Source organism: Zingiber officinale, chromosome 10A (assembly GCF_018446385.1).
Source record: "Zingiber officinale cultivar Zhangliang chromosome 10A, Zo_v1.1, whole genome shotgun sequence".
NCBI lineage: Eukaryota > Viridiplantae > Streptophyta > Magnoliopsida > Zingiberales > Zingiberaceae > Zingiber > Zingiber officinale.
In genome coordinates, this window is record NC_056004.1 from 7,427,049 (window position 1) to 7,444,938 (window position 17,890).

The 17,890-nt window shown below is 38.3% G+C and overlaps 1 protein-coding gene across 1 annotated transcript in view; it reads left to right on the forward strand.

The window, feature by feature from the left end:
* The first annotated feature begins 4,339 nt into the window (after window positions 1-4,339).
* LOC122026458 (40S ribosomal protein S26-like) overlaps window positions 4,340-17,890 on the forward strand; it is a 62,560-nt gene continuing 49,009 nt past the window's right edge. The window contains exon 1 of the mRNA XM_042585202.1: window positions 4,340-4,393. Coding sequence (XP_042441136.1) covers window positions 4,340-4,393 — 54 coding nt within the window. The remainder of the gene's footprint in view (window positions 4,394-17,890) is intronic.

Here is a 17,890-nt window from a genome sequence, read left to right on the forward strand (position 1 = left end):
CATTTCTTTATGGTTATTATACTTACTTGTATTAGTGCCAAATAACTAAGTATAATAACGTCCTTGAGTAGAAGGTTCTTATCTATATCAATCAATTGGTTGAATCGATAATGAGATGATATAGAAAACACTACTCTTAATCATTCCTAGTCAAGTATTAACATTCAGGGACAATGATAATACGATGAGACTAGCATGTAGGTCAACTCAATGACTTGATCTCACAAGTCATGGATATAGAGATATTAAGTTGACATATGAGTATGCATTGTTGAATGTATGTTGAATGACCCACCATGAGAAAATATCATGGATCGTTATATAAGTGTCATATACTTTCTCATGTGACTATTAGTATGACTATCAGTCCTTGGACCTGAAATCACCATGGTTCCCTACATAAGAAGTTGCATACTTTGGCTTCATTAAACATCACCCGTAAATGGGTGGACTATAAAGGCGACTACTGGGTATGTAACAAATTATGCGGAGGGATGTGAGTGATGTAGATGGGATCTATCCCTCCTATATGATGGGAGTGACATCATGATTCTTGATAGAGTGAGACCACTAAGTGCATGGCCATGCCCAAATGAGTCAATATGAGATATTGAGCTCATTTGATTAGAGTGAGTCTACTTGGAGTTCAAGACATAAATTGATTAGAGGATGACACGGTCTATGCCTCAATTGATCAATTTAGATGTCAAGGATAAAAGGACATTGTCACATATTGTGAGAGTCACAATTAGTAGTAACAAAGGTGATGCTGGATCCCAACATTCTTGTAACTTGGGTAGTAATGATGTGTTGCTAGATACCGCTCATTACTTATGTTTCTAAATGGGTTTAGGAGCATTACCAACGTTACAAGAATCTATAGGGTCACACAAAAGGGCAATTAGATGGAGATTATGTTCATATGATGGACCAAGAGGATTATGTTCATCTCATTAACCAAATTAGATTAAGAGTAATCCTAATTAGATTAATTGAGTTGGACTCAATTTGATTCATGTGTTGAATGAGTCTAATTTAGATTATGATTCATTGAGTCAATTTAAACCAATGAATAGAGATTCATTAAATTAAATTGATTTAAATCAATGGTTAGATTTGTTCAACAATGGGAGATAAGAGGTCAAGTTTGACTTGACTTGAGAGGGAAGATGAAGGGTCAAGTTTGACTTGACCAAATGCCACTTCATTGTGACTTGGCATGGGCCGGCCAATGATGGTGTTCCACATCATCAAGGCCACATCATTATATGCCACATCATGAGGAAGACCAAGAGTCATGACTCTTGGTATTACATGGAGGTATAAAGCAGACAATAATGTGGCCAACCACATTAAGTGATGTAATTCAAGGCTTCTTCTTCTTCCTCTCATCACTTCTCCCATTCTCCTCCGTTGCCGAGACTTCTCAAGGGTGCTAGCACACTCTAAGTTGTTCTCTCCACCTTTTGTCCGTGTCGATACGTGTAGAGGAGTGTACACTTGACACTCTACGAGCTTGGTAACCTTTTGGATGAACGGGATGAGCGAAGGGCTTCGCTACAAGAGTAACTTCTTTTTTTTGTAGATCTAAGATAAATTTAGTGTAGACAAACATGTACATGAATTTTTATTTATGTTCGCACGGATCCGTGGCGATCTTCGAGGTTTTCGCAATGCAAAAAGTAGTTTTTATGGCTCGAATTGCTAACAGAGCCTACATAACAAGCAAATGTCTAGTAGGATACTTGATGTCCTACTGTATAGTATGTTGGTGCATGAAGCATCCGACGATCGAATCGATGTTTTGATTATGGCAAAGGGTTCAAGTTAAGTTATTTTGTGATCTGATATGTGTGAATAAGTTTGCAGAAAATCCTAACTGTGGTTATGTAGGTAGAAAACCCTAAGGGCCGGTAACCTTAGGTCCTAGGGGGTGGTAACCCTAGGTAGAGGAAAACCCTAAGGGGTGACTACCTTAGGTCCTAGGGGGTGGTAACCCTAGGCGGTGGAAATCTTGAGGGTAATCTTAGGTCCCAAGGGGTGGTAACCCTAAGTGGCGAAAAACGCTAGGGGGTGGTAACCCTAGGTCCTAGGGGTGGTAACCCTAGGCAGAAAGTCCAGTCGGTCTGGAGGACCAGACTGGCATCAGGTATGCTCTCCCGAGAGGAGTAGGTGAGGGCGCGTTCCCCGGAAGAGGGAACAGTAGGCGTCGATTCGACCTAGGGTTTCCGGTCGAAAATCTGAAGTCAGAACCAGACAGTCCGATGACTACCGATTACTTAATTTATTATGTTTATATAGTGCTAACTTTTATCTTACAGGGTATGTTGTTATTTTATGGACTAACATATTTTGCAAGGACTAATGTGCACATCTTGCCTCAGATGAACACTACCCGAGGCACCCTCCATTGAGCTTGGAGGCGCCTCCGGTGCAAAGCAAGGTGGGCTGGCTGCGCATCGGGCTTGGAGGCATCCTCGAGGACAGCTAAGGTGCCCTGGACGCTGGCTTGAAGGAGCCTCAGTGGTTGATAGAGGCGCCTCCAGGCGGATAAGAGGCAGTGCTGCGAAGGCTTATCTCAACGCAGGAAGCGGGATAGATTTTGGCGTTTGAGGCGCCTCCATGAGGTATTGGAGGCGCCCTCAGCGGCCAATAAAAGCACATCTCGACCAGCAGCTAGATACATCAAGAAACAAGTAATCCTTCTGCTACAGTTGTTGCCCACCGAAGCTCCTACTAAGCTACGACAAGCCACCAACAACTCGAAGCTTCAGTTTTACAATTTGTTACTGTCGATATAATTTCTTTTACATTTTATTGTAAAACCCAATTGTACTCTTTCTAACGATATTATAGTTGTTGCCCACTGAAAGCGATCAACGATCGCGGGCCTTGGAGTAGGAGTCGCCCAAGGCTCTGAACAAAGTAACTCCTTGTGTCTTTCTGTATTATATTTATTTTTCCGCTGTGTTACTCATTGTTTTGCGAATCCGAAATGCATGAAAGCCACGAGCGCTATTCACCCCCCCCCCCTCTCTAATGCATCTCGATCCAACACAGTATAATCTTACTAATGTATAGGCATGAGCCTAACACAAACAACCACGCCCCCAAAATACTAGTCAACCAATCTCATCAAGAGAATACTAGTCATCTAGTTATAATATCTCATATATCTCCCTTACATCATCACAAATACCATAAACCAATGGATTCAAAATCAAGTAGTCATGAGGGTCGGTCCAAAGGAGATAACCCAATGGAATACTCTATCACTTTGCAAGAGTAAGATATCTATCTCGTATAAGCTGGTATAATCTCACTAACATATATGCACTTATATAGTATACAAGTATACTATAATATCGCTAACATATGGTTACAAGCCTAAGTTCATCACGATATGGTGTAAATGTCTGAGCATAAATCTGAAACTATACTACGGTAATACTCATACAATACATGCATGAAAACAAAGAAGACTGCAAGACTAGATAGATATCAAATAGACTAAACATAACTTAGGAATCAATCAAGATTAGAGTCAATGTAAGCAAATAAGTACTGCCAAATTAATAAAATAAATCATGCATTAAGATCAAAGATATAAAGAAACAAGTCAAGAAGTACTCGCCTTTAACTGTAGAGCATCCTTAACTTTCTCCATGTCGAAATGCTCATCGCAAATCATAGTCCTGCATTCACATGTGTAATTTATCAAATTACATATGTTACAAATAGTTAAATCATATTCCAAAACAAATAGCTATTCCTAAAACATTAATTAACCTTGGTTAATCCCTTTACTAATCAAACCAGATCAAATCTCATCCCTAGTTTAATCCATCCAAGTGATTGGATTACAGTTGATCCTCAATTAACCTTAGTCACATCACAACTACATTAGATGCAAATTACTCTCACCATGCCACAACTACTTTGAATTAGATATCCCTAACCATTCTATCATTAAATTAAATTAGGTTTATGCATGATTCATCTACTTCAACTCACCCAAATTAATGTACTCTGTTATTGACTAACAGATGAAGCACCCTACTATTGGTAGCTATGGTCTGAACTAGGCAAAGTCGCTATTGTCCAAGACAATTACCCCAAATCAGTACCACTTAAAGATCCAATACCAAAATCTTATGCTAGGGTTAACTAGTTACCTCTAAGATGGCAGCACTACCGGCGGTCGACGGTTTGTAGATGACGGTGTCGCACGATGGGGAAATAGCTTGGCGCTGCAACAACAGCGCCATCGAGTGAAAACATGCTGGTGGCGACACTGGCTGTTACCCAATGCTCCAGTGTCGGTCCACGACAACCGACGATGGCCCTCACTAGATGCAGCTATCCCTTAACAATGGACGAAGAGACTTTGAAGGCAAGAGGGTGAAAAGGCAACACATAGAGGAGGTTGATGACTCTCGCTCATGAACGAAGGAGGATCGACAACGATAATCTCTCACACTGTCGACTGATGGATTAAGAGAAGTGCACTAGAGAGATGGCAATTAATGCCAGCGTTGAATAGGGCGGTAATCGAGAGTTAGGGAGAGGCAACATTAGGGATTGGGAGAGGGGGGGAGAAATTGGAAGAATATAAATAGGTTAAGTATTTATAACTAGGTTGATGAATTAAAACCTTATGTTGATTAAATCAATCAATCCCACATAATTGATATTTCAAACATGCTTTCTCTAAATTTAATTGATACATCCCCTTAAAATGTGTCATATGGACTCTACTTAAATCCTGAAAAATTCTAAAAATTTGTAGAAAATTTTATAAGGTTATTTCTCCAATAACACTTATTATTTAATTATCGTATTTTAAGTTAGTCCTTATGAAGTGGTTGGGTTATGATACCACTTGTTGGTCCTGATGAGGTCTGTTAGAGGGGATGAATAGCCTGCAAATAAAATCAACACTTTTTTTTACTTTCCAAATTTAGCAAAGACAACACATGTTAGATAATTAGGAATAAAAACATAAAAATAAGAAAAGAGGAGACTCTGATTTAATTGGTTACAATCGGGGAGCTTGTTAATCTAAGGTGTTGAAAGAAGTAACAAACTCCTTCGTTGAAGGTAGAGAAGCCTCTTGCAGCGATTAAGTATAGACATAAAAGAAACAGAAAATCTAGAGATTATGAATGAGTGTTGTATTGAATGAAGTGGACCAGGGCTCTATTTATAGCTCACTGGTCAAAATATAGTCGTTGATAATGTGGCATCTCCGACCGCCTAGAGTAGGTCCAGGCGCCTCTATTGTGGCACATTATCTACTCCTCAATAGCTCCACAATGGTTTCGTGATAAGTCTTTATCTTTGCCCAAGCACCTGGACTTGTATGAGCACTTGGATTGGTGTTGATGTGGACTCTGATTGTCATCCTCATAGCAACACCTCGATGGGATGCCGTGGTCCGACACCCGAACTAGTCTGGGCGTGTAGAGTCAGAGTGCCTAGACAAGTCAACTTCGTATTAACTTGTTCGGCTATTCTGGTTGCTTGGATGATTCTATGCCCATTCAGAGTTAAGATCACCAAAACTCAACTCCAGCCTTCTTCTTGAGCAGTCTTCTACTCCAGCTTCTTATCCCTCAGAAGTAGTGCGTGCAACCTTCCCATCCGCTGGTGTACTCTTCTATAGGACCTCATATCTCGGATGCACCAAGCCTGTTGACTCACTCATCGTGCCATCATTCTTGCTAGTTACATATTTCGCTCGACTTCCTGTGTTTCTTAATTCTTGCAGACTTAGACACACAGATCAAACACAACATGACCTAACTGTTGGTGCAGGGAGCACCATATGATCGAACTTATGTTTTGATAATGACAAAGGGGGTTCAAAGTTAAGCTGTCTTATTGATCTAATAAGTGTGACTGAGTTTGTAGGAAAGTCCTAAGTGATCTTATGCAAAAGAAAGTCCTAGTTGATATTAGGTAGGTGGAAAGTCCTAGCTGCGGTTTGGCAAGTGGAAAGTCCTAGCTATGGTTAGGCAACAAAGTCCTAGTTCGGGGGACTGAGTGAAGTCTTGGGAGTTCGAAGACTTTGGATGAAATCCTAGAGTTGAGGACTCTAGGTGAACATCCTGGGGGTCGCGGACACCAGGTGAAAGACTAGACGGGTCGAGGAGTGGACGTTCAACATGAAGTCCTGAAGTCTTGGACGTTGAGAAAAAGTTCAGTCGATCTGGAGAACCGGTTTGACAAAAGATAAACTCTCCTAAAATAAGTAAGTGAGGACGCATTCCTCGATGAGGGAACAGTAGGCGTCAGTCCGACCTAGAATTTCAGCAAAACTCAAAGTCTGGACCAGATAGTCTGGAGGTTGTCAAAGATATTTTGTTTCATATTATTTTCCTATTATTCTAACTTTGTTTTTCAAACTAACATTTTTAGAGGGTTGAATTTTACCTTGTTCAGTCAACCCAATGTCCGAATCGATCGACCAAACCCCCAAGCACAAGGGTAAAATTTAAGCTTACGATGAAGTTTTGACCAAAGGTGTAAAATACCGTAAATACGAGAAACACCATAAGGGAATTTTTCAGATTTTTTGGAAATTTTCTGGGAATTTTTCGGAGACCGTATGGTGTAGGTTATGAGGATAAATATTGGGCCCGGGTAAAAGCCTGTTTAGGCAACTCCATTTAAATGAGAAAAAGTTTGATTTTTCTTTTCCTTTTCTTTTTCTTTTCTTTTCTCTCATTCCCGTTTTCTCTTCGCCCGATCCTCTTCTCCCCGCCAAGCCTAATCTCCCCAACGTCGAGCAGTGCCGGCGACTCCCCCGTTCCCTAGCCGATCCCTTCTGTAGTTCACTTCCGCCATCCACCGATCTCCTTCTTTATGCTCGTGCCCTAGCTAGCCATCGACCACCACAATCAACTTCGCCTCTCGCTGTGCCGCCTCTCCGCTGTTCTTGACACTTCCCTCTTCGTCGTGACTTAGGTCACAGTTGCGGTAAGAGGACCGCTGGCTCCTCCACTCAGCCAATCCATCCTCTGTAACGCCCCGCCCCTCCTGCTAAGGGCGACGGGGGTTACTTTAACATACATACCTACTTACTACAGCGGAAGTCTTATTTATAGAAATTAAAAACTTTTCTTTACTTTAAATTCACCATGACTAATCACCTGGACATATAAAACCACATATCATCCTTAACATGATTATTAAGTCATAATACCCAAACATACAATTAAACGTCATGGAGTCATAAAGTAGCAACATAAACTAGGCATAGTTCTTATTAAACAAAAGCAGGTCTTTCTCCTTTAGCCAAGTCACTACCACACACATCCTTCTAGCCCCTCCTGCTGCTCCCCTAGTTCATCCATTCCTTGCCTTTATCTGTGGTACAAGAAAGTAAGCTGTGAGCACTCATGGCTCAGTAAGTTCCTTTGCTACTCACAAAAACCGTATAGCATATCAAAATCACAAGACATAACACATGGAGACAATCATATCATGCAGCATATCATGGCATATCGTAACATAATCATAAGGTACCATGGCATAACATAACATGATCATCAAATGCACCCTGACATATCATAACATCATCATAAATATCATGGCATAATCATAAGGTATATGCAAGGTGAATTTCTAAACATGTATCATGAAAACATATGCAACATGTCTTTCTAAAACTTATAATATACATAATTACACATAATCTCAACATAGGGGGGCCCCGACTTGTACCACATACATAAATGCGCGCGTCCTATGTAGGTCCAAGGTAGCAAGTCTTGGACCCTACAAGGCATACATACTAGGTCCGTTTCTTAGTTCATCGACCTAGGGGCACTTAGGAGGCCATTCCTAACGAGGCCCGTTTCTTAGTCCATCGACCCCGGGGCGCTTATGGAGCCCACCCTTGCTACAAACCTTTAAAAGTAAAGTAGCATGTCATACGTATCATAATTCTTAATCTATCATTCATGTCATAATCATATCATGAAGACTGTTCCTAGTCCCAACTAATAGGGAAACAACTCTTTAGGCATAACATAAAGCATGTATAATTGGCACACAGCTCATCATGAATTTTGGGTGCATAGCACATCATGATCACATGCATAATTGGGCACACAGCACATCATGAACTTGGGCACATAGCATATCATAAATTTTTGGGCACATAGCATATCATAAATTTAGGCACATAGCCCATCATAAACTTGGGCACATAGCACATCATCATACATAGATCATGAGCATACATAAATAAGCATAGTATCATGTCATATTCTTATCATATCATAAAACATTGCACGTGAAGCATATGGGAAAAACATAAGTAGGTCTCTAACCCTAATATCATGTGGTGGCCGAATCATGTAATTGTAGCCTATGTTAGCAAGCAACATAAGAGCATGTGAACCCTAAACCTTTATCATATCTTATATCATAAAGAACACCTTAAGCATATTTGGTTTGGGTTCCAAGCTTCCTAGGTCTTTACTTACATCATGGCTGAAACCCATCAAGCCTCAAATTAGGTTATAAGCAACATACAAACATGTAAACCCTAAACTAATGTCATATCATATATCATAAGAAACAACTTGAGCATGTTTAGTTTGGGTTCTAAGTTCTCTAGGCTTTTAACCTTAACATGGCCGAACCCTAGCAAGCATGATTCTAGGTTACAAGTAGCATGAAAGTGTTGAACCTTAACTCAATATCATAATACATATCATGAGGAACATCATAAGTACTTTTAGTCTAAGTTCCAAACTTCCTAAGCCTTTTAACCTAATGTGGCCGAACCTTGTTAAGCATGGGAATTAGGTTTTCTAGTGGCATAAGAGCATGGAGACCATAATAACTTTCATAGCATTTATTACAAGGAATAACATGAGTAAACTTAGTTTAAGTTCTAAGCATTCTAGGTCTTAAAACCTTGTGTGGCCGAAAGTTATAGAGCATGTAATCAAATTTCTATGCAACAAACAAGCATAAGCTGTTGGATCGAGACCGCGCTAGAGGGGGGGTGAATAGCGCTCGTGGCTAAAATCGTTCGATTATCGGAATCGTAAAACGTAAGAGTTAATGCAGCGGAAATTAAGTAAAGAGACACAGACACGAAGGAGTTACTTCGTTCGGAGCCTAAGGCGACTCCTACTCGAAGGCCCGCGATCCTTGATCGCTTTCGGTGGGAAACAACTATAAATCCGTTAAATAGTTACAGATTGCAAGTACAATAACTAATAAAATATACCAACAACAATGTAGAATCGAAAAGACTGAGCTCCGGGTCGTCGGGGTGTACTTGCAGCACTTCAGGATGGTCGTATTCGCAGCACGTTGCAGAAGATGGCTTTAGAAAGTTGTGTATCAGCTGCTGCCTCGAATTCCCTTTATAAACAGTGTTCAAGGCGCCTTAAACCCCTCCAAGGCGCCTCCAGGCTGGCCGCATCACCTGCGTGGATCAGAACCGACCTGGTCGAATTCTATCCTGTTCAAGGCGCCTCCAACCTCTCCAAGGCGCCTTCATCAACTTGTTCAAGGCGCCTTAAGCCTATCCAAGTCGCCTTGAAGCTTGCTTCGCAGCCAGCTTAGGTTTTGCACCCGAGGCGCCTCCAAGCTCCATGGAGGCGCCTCGGACACTGTTCATCCGAGTTCTTCTTTGTATTTTTGGTACCTGCAAGTATGTTAATCCAAAAATACCTGCAACACAAAGTTAACACAAAATAATAGTATGAATATGACAGTCTCCGAACTGTCCGGGTCTGACTTCGGGTTTCCAACCGAAAAACCGTAGGTCGATCCGATGCCTACTGTTCCCTCTACGGGGAACGCGTCCTCACCTACTCCACTCAGGAGATTTACCTGTCGCCAGTCGATCCTCCAGATCGACTGGACTTTTGCTCAGCACTCGACGCTTCCGGACTTTCTGCTGGACATCCGCTTCTCGGCTAGTCCAGACTTTCACCTGGTTCGCGACACCAGGACTTTCCACCTAGGGTTACCACCCCTAGGACTTTTGTAACGACCACCCTTCTTACTACTACTACTACTACCTAAGAGTGACCGTTACTTAACTACTAACTCTACTTAACCGGTATGATTAAAAACCACATGGAAACCCTACCGAAAAATTTCGGCAGAATCTCCCCTGTACCGGTGACCTTAAACTGATATACAAACACTATATACACAGCCACAGGCGGCTGGAACATTTATCAAACACCCACACAGTTAAATAAGTATCAAACACACAAATATCTACTGAACTCATCCTACATGCAATCTAAACAGAATAATCTCAAATGACATGAACTTAAAATACAACACAAATATTTACAATAACTAAAATGCGGAAACTAAATTTAAAACTTCTTTCCTAGTCCCAAGGCTTCCATAGTCCTGGCATCACACACCATCCGCGCCACCTTGTCGCCTTCCTTTCTATATCTTTTCCTTTCCTGTATCTGCAGTAAGAGGAAGTGTAGTCTATAAGCAAAATTTGCTTAGTAAGCGCTATCTAACTCACAAAATCTCGATATGCATGAGGATATACTGAAATCTAACACTGAATGCTCAAAAGGAAATCTACTCATTCTCATCTACTAGTGAAAGAAACATACTGAAAGGCTAAACATGTAAAGTAAATCTATACAATCATGCTAGCATAACGGACTAAACTTACTGAATTCTAAACACCTTCTGAATCTTATTTCATTTGTTCTAACTTAATCTTTAATACTTTATGTTTATGAAAAACTTGCTTTACTTGTTCAAAAACTTATACTTATAATACTTCAAAATAATAATCAACTTCTTCTTGGGCCCGGCAACTGTGCTTTTACTTTTGTAACGACCCGACCCATTCGGCGGCCCATTTGGCGACCCTATGGTCGTCGACCGTCGACCGTCGGCCGAGCCGTTACTACTAGGTTATCTAAACCTAGGGACGACTATGGGAGCCCAGCCCAAGGACAGAGAGTCCAACACAGTGCCACTGATAAAAGTAAAATACTTGTTATCTTTTAATACTTCTATATAATGCCTCGGCATTTTCTTTAGCGCCTTGTGTGCCAAAATCCCTAAAGTCTTGACTTTGGGATCTACTTAAGGCCTTGGCCTTTTTCTTTCTTTTCTTTATCTTTCTTATACTTGTTCAAGTAAAATACTAGCCTCTTCAAACATGCTACAACAGATTAAAACAAAGGAAAACAAATCTGAAGTCTTTAGGCATGCTACAACAGAATTAAATCAAAGGAAAGAAAATCTGACTTCTATAAGCATGCTACATCGGAAACAAATCAAAGGAAAGCAAATCTAACTTCTTCAAACAGGCTACAACAGATTAAAACAAAGGAAAACAAATCTGAAGTCTTTAGGCATGCTACAACAGAATTAAATCAAAGGAAAGAAAATCTGACTTCTATAAGCATGCTACATCGGAAACAAATCAAAGGAAAGCAAATCTAACTTCTTCAAACAGGCTACAACAGATTCAAATAACAACATGAACTTAGAACTAAACTTGGGTATAATCAGTTAGAGCTTAAGGTAAATCATGTATAGGAATATGATGGACTTAAAGCTATGCATACTAGAAGCGATAAATTCATATTAAAATAAAACCTAGGTCATGCTTAAAGAATTCAAAAATCTGTATTGCTTCTACAGGTTGTTCATGTTGTCCCAATAGCAAATAAATCTAGAAATCTGCTCGTGCACATTTAATAGCAAAGGAACTAGAAATAAAGGAATCAAATGCTTAAGGAAATCTAAGTTCCTGCACTGCTACTGAAAGGAACTAAAACATGGATAATCATCTTGATGTGTGCCATGGCTATAATGGAAAAACATAGAAAAGTGCCTCTGCTTCAATCCACGGCAAAAATGGAAGAAAAGAAAACAGAAAAGTGCCTCTACTTCAATCTATGGCAAGGAAGGAAAACTACAACACCAGCCATTCGTCACTAGACTATTTGTTAAATTCTAAACCTAACAATTCTGTATCAACTTCATGGCAGCAACTCCAAATCTAACCAAAATTCGAGAGACTTAATGGGAGCCGACAATATTCTTTGAGCTAGCAACAAACAAAGCAATCTAAACATGAAAAACAGATCATAAAAGCTGGGGAGCCTAACTGCATGATCAATTCATTCAAATCTCTTCTCCTATTCCTTTCATTGAAGCACACGGCAACAAGCACAAAATAGATTATGCAAACGAAAATTGTACGGTATGATCCGAAAACTGAAAACGCAAGGGAATTCATGCAAAGCTTCGGGAACAAGGAGAGGATCAAGAATTAAACGTCGGAGCTATCCTACTGCAGGTGAGTAGCAACTTACCGGCGATTCTTGGACTTACAACCGAAGGAGAGGAAGGTCTAGGGTTTCAAAGCTTGAACACTTGTGGCTTCTTCTTGTGCCCGCGCTGACCTTGCCGAGAGAAGTTCGGCTTGGTGAAGGATCCGTGGAGGAGAGAGCTCGCTGACGCCGGAGACCAAACCTGGTTTCTTCTTCGTTTCCACCGCGAGAGAGGAGAAGAGTCGCCGCTCGCGTCGGGAGAGGAAGGGTGAGGAAAGAATTTAGGTTTTGTAATTAATCCCTAAGTTCTTCCTTTTAATACTCTAAGGTTTCTGTTAACTACTACTACTTAAATATATTTCGATATAAACTTAGTTAAGAAAAGTTCGGCTCGTCTGTTGGTGGGCTGCGTTCTGCTTAAAGGCCAACTCGTGGGTTCGAATCCCAGCTGCAATCATTTTATTTCTTATTATTTTACTGTTCCTAACTACTACTTAAATATATATCGCTCCATATATGATTAACAAAACGAGCGTAGCTCGGCTGGTCGGCTGCATCCAGTTAAAACCTGGTTCGGGTCCGAGGTCTTGGGTTCAAAACCCGGCTTCAACATAAATATTTTTTTAAACTTCTTCCTCTTGGTAAAAATACCAAACGAACTCCAAAAATTCCATAAAAATACTCTAAAAATTTCTAAAAATCTCTAGAATTTTTATAAAACATTTCTAGATTTTAATAAGGTCTTTTAGATCTCTAAATCATGAAATTTGGGGTGTTACAACTTTTGCCTGAAGCCATCGACCTGCCAAGACTTTCCGCATAGGGTTACCACCCCCTATGTCCTAGGGTTACCACCCCCTAGGGTTTTACCTGCCTAACCGCAGTTAGGACTTTCCTGAAATACTCATTTAACATGTTAGATAACAAACCACCTTAACTTTGAATCCTTTGTCATTATCAAAACTCAGGTTCGATCGTCGGATGCTTCCCGCACCAACAATCTCCCCCTTTTTTATTATGGCAACCCAAATTCAAAGTTAAGTAAAACATATGCATCAATATATCAAAAAGTTTTAAGTGAGCAAGCTTAAGTACATAAATTCAAATGAAAAGCATAGCTTAAGCTAACACTTAATCTTTGTGAAGCTCCCCCTTAACACAGGGTTTCCTTTTTGAGTTAGTTTTACTTTTGATTTATTTTGAATTTCCTACTAAAGCGCTTTTTACTTTTGAGTTAGTTTTTGATTTTTCCTTTGATTTATTTTGAATTTCCTACTCTCCCCCTTTGCCATTTATCAAAAATAAGCTAGTTTAAAACAAGTCTGAACTTTTCAGAGAAGCAAGTGAATTTGATTCTGAACCTTTTTAAAGAGGTTAAAAAAAATGAAAATTTTAAAGACTAGTAAGATTTTAGAAAAATTTGAAAGAGCTTTTATAACATTTAGCTTTGGTATAATTAATTTTCATTGTTTAACTTTTTGCTAAGTGAAAAAATTTTAAAAACGAGTATTTTTCTATAAGATTATACAAAGGTTTTAAGTCATACAAATCACTTAACAAGTTTTATAAATTAGCTAAGTTGGAAAGTATTTGCTTAAATATTTGAATTTTCAATTATAGAGATCACTTGATTAAGCGTTTTTTGCAAATACTTTAGTTGAATTTTGAAGAAGTCCTAAAAGGTGATACTTGAAAAGATGCAAGAGTTTGAAAGTATAGCTAACCATAAAGTAATGAAAAACATTTTTATATTTAAAAATATTTAGGTTAAGAGGTTTTATTAGCAAAAAGAGTAGCTTCAGATTGTTCTTAAGTCCAAGTATGAGTCAACTTAAATTATCTAATTTAACTTGATTAGGTATCAGAGCCCTAAAGTAATGTTATCAGATATCAGACCCTTAAAGTACAAGCATGCTTAAACTGCAACTTGAATATCCTTTTGCCAACTGTCTAGCCTTTAGCTACTTGCTGATTGTCTATAGGACAATAGCTTTTACTAGGTTAGTCAAGTTAAGTTATTTAGGTCCAGATAGACTTGACTAGAGCTGGAGACCTTTAACTTGATTAATGTTTATTGCATATTTAACGCCAGACTCATATTGATGCACAGATATAAGCATTCTTGAGTCCAGGCAATACCCTATGCATCTCACGTCGTTCTATGTGTGTCAAACACAAGCAAGGTATACCTAGGTGATTGTGAGATGCTCTGGCTTCAATCTAGGGGTACATGATATCTAGGGGAAAACCTAAGCTAAATCCAAGTTTTAAAAATCTAACAAAATTGGAGTTTTGAAAACTGTTTTTCCTAGATTAAAAAAAAATGATGACATATTTTTAAATAGAACAGTGAGTTTGAAAAACACTATTTATTCTACCCAACACATTCCTATTTGTCTTCTAAGTGAGCTGAACTCAAGTTCAGGTAAGGGTTTTGTGAAAATGTCAGCTAGGTTTGATTTTGACTCAACATAGTTGAGTATAATATCACCCTTAGCTACATGATCCCTTACAAAATGGTACTTCACTTCTATATGTTTAGTCCTTGAGTGATGAATTGGGTTTTTTGTTAGATTTATGGAACTTATATTATCAATTGAGATTTTTGTGTTATGATAGTCTAGTTGATAGTCTTTAAGTGTATGCATCATCCATAGCAATTGAGATGTGCATTCACCTAAGGCTATATATTCAGCTTCAGTGGTAGATAAAGCAACACAATGTTGCTTTCTACTTGACCAACTTACTAGGCATTGTCCTAGAAATTGACAACTACCACTTGTGCTTTTTCTATCTAACTTGCATCCAGCGTAATCTGAGTCAGAATAGCCATGCAGGTCAAAGGTGCAAGTTCTAGGGTACCAGAGTCCTACATTTAGAGTACCATTAATGTACCTAAGTATTCTTTTTACATAGGTTAAGTGTGACTCTTTTGCACACGATTGGTATCTTGCGCACATACCTACTGCAAATAATATGTCGGGTCGGCTTGCAGTTAGGTAAAGTAAGCTTCCTATGGCACTTCTATAGTACTTTGGATCTACTGGTTTTCCTTCAGGGTCAGAATCAATGTTAATGTTGGTTGCCATTGGAGTATTTATTGTTTTTGAATTTTCCATGCAGAATTTTTTAATTAATTCTTTAGCATATTTAGTTTGATAAATGTAAATTCCATCTTTAGTTTGTTTTATTTGTAAGCCTAAGAAAAAATTAAGTTCACCAACCATACTCATTTCAAATTCATTTTCCATTAATCTAACAAATTCTTTTAAAAATTCAGAGTTAGTTGATCCAAAAATTATATCATCAACATAGACTTGGGCTATGAAGATGTCTTTTTCTACAGTTTTTACATATAGAGTTGGATCTATTTGACCTTGGTTGAAGCCTTTGGATATTAAGTGATTTGATAACCATTCATACCATGCCCTAGGGGCTTGTTTAAGTCCATACAAGGCCTTTTTTAACTTAAATACATGATTATGATATACTAAGTCCTCAAATCCTGGGGGTTGGCTTACATAAACTTCCTCCTTAATAAATCCATTTAAGAATGCTGACTTAACATCCATTTGGTATAATTTAAATCCTTTGTTTGCCGCATAGGCTGACAACATTCCAATGGATTCGAGTCTAGCTACTAGGGCATAGGTTTCATCATAGTCCAAACCTTCAACTTGGCTAAATCCTTTAGCTACTAGCCTAGCCTTATTTCTAATTATTTTGCCTTGATCATCTAGTTTGTTTCTAAATACCCATTTGGTATCTATTATTGATTTATTTGAGGATTTAGGTACAAGTTCCCAGACTTGGTTTCTCTCAAATTGGGCTAATTCTTCCTGCATAGCTATGATCCAGTCCGAGTCAGGTAGTGCTTCTTCTATTGTTTTAGGTTCGATTTTAGAGATTAGGGTAATCTGGCTATGGATTCTATAGGAAGATCTAGTTCTGACTCCTAGGTTTGGATCACCCAAAATTTGATCAGGTGGGTGAGTGGTACCGGCCCTAGTTGGTCTTGTGATTGGGTCAGGGGCTGGTTCCTCTGGTTTATTAAGACTTGGTTGAATTTCATCATCTTCTGTATTTCTTGGATCAATATCAACATTCTCATTTATATTTGGTGAATTACTTTCTTCATCGAATATTATATTAGTTGTTTCTTCAACCTTTAGGGTTTTTTGATTGTAGACTCTATAGGCTCTACTGTTTGAGGAGTATCCTAAAAATATTCCTTGGTTAGATTTGGGTGTGAATTTTCCTAAATAATCTTTAGTATTTAAAATGTGAACTTTACATCCAAATATTTTTAAATAATTTAAGTTAGGAATTTTATGATAATATAGTTCATAAGGGGTTTTCTTGTGAAATTTGTTGATCAATATTCTGTTTTGAATATGATTTGCAGTATTTATTGCTTCAGCCCAAAATTGATGATTTAAATTATATTCATTTAGCATGGTTCTAGCGGCTTCTTGTAGTGTTCTATTTTTACGTTCCACTAGACCATTTTGTTGGGGGGTTCTAGGACATGAAAATTCATGTTGATATCCATTTATTTTAAAAAATTGGGTAAACCTCTAACTAGACCATTATGACTCATTTTTGAAATGAGTCTAGTGTGAGTGTGACCCAATCTTCTGTGCCACAAGTCAGTTTCCTCTTCTCGTGTTAAGAAACACTGTACTGAGGATGTGGGTAGATTAATTGAGTACATATTATTTATCCTAAGTCCCTTAAGTGTGATTTCAGGATTTTTAATATTTTTGACTAGGCATCTAGCTTTGTCAAAAGTGACTAAGTATCCGCTATCACACAATTGGCTTATACTTAGTAAATTGAAATTGAAATTTTCAACTAACAGAACTTTTCTAATAATAAAATCGGAGCTGAGTTCGATATTACCTCTTCCGATTACCTTAAGTTGATCATCGTTGCCGAATGCAACTGATCCTAAATTTTTTAGTTTGAGCTTTGAAAACTTCAATCTATCTCCAGTCATATGTCTGGAGCATCCACTATCCAACATCCATTGATCCAACTCCTACACATAAAGTGAATGAATTGGTTTTTTGTTAATGGATAAAAAGATAGTTTGACTGAAGCAAACTCCTTAGCATTTTTATCTTACCAAATCTAAGTTAACAATAATTAGCCATATTGCTGTAATTGAGAAGTGTTTTAAAGTTAATTAATTTTGAAAAGATTTTTAAATAATTTTGAAATTGATTTTGAAATTATTTTGAAATTAATTTTGAATAATTTTGAAATTTATTTTGAAATTAATTTTGAAAAGTTTTTTAAATAATTTTGAAATTGATTTTGAAATTAATTTTGAAAAGTTTTTTTTTTTAAATAATTTTATTACTTAGTCATCTCACCCGATCTAAGTTTTCAATCAGGGAATCCTATAATTGATGTGAGATGATTTATTGTTGAATTTAGGAGTTTGGTTTAACTTTGTGTTAGATTCAGGTTTAGCTTTGGGTACAACAAGTAAGCATTCTTTGGATAAACTTCTGGGTTGTGGTGAGTCACAAGGAGCTCATTAAAGTAACCATGCCTTTGAAGTTTCCAAATAGTCCTACCCA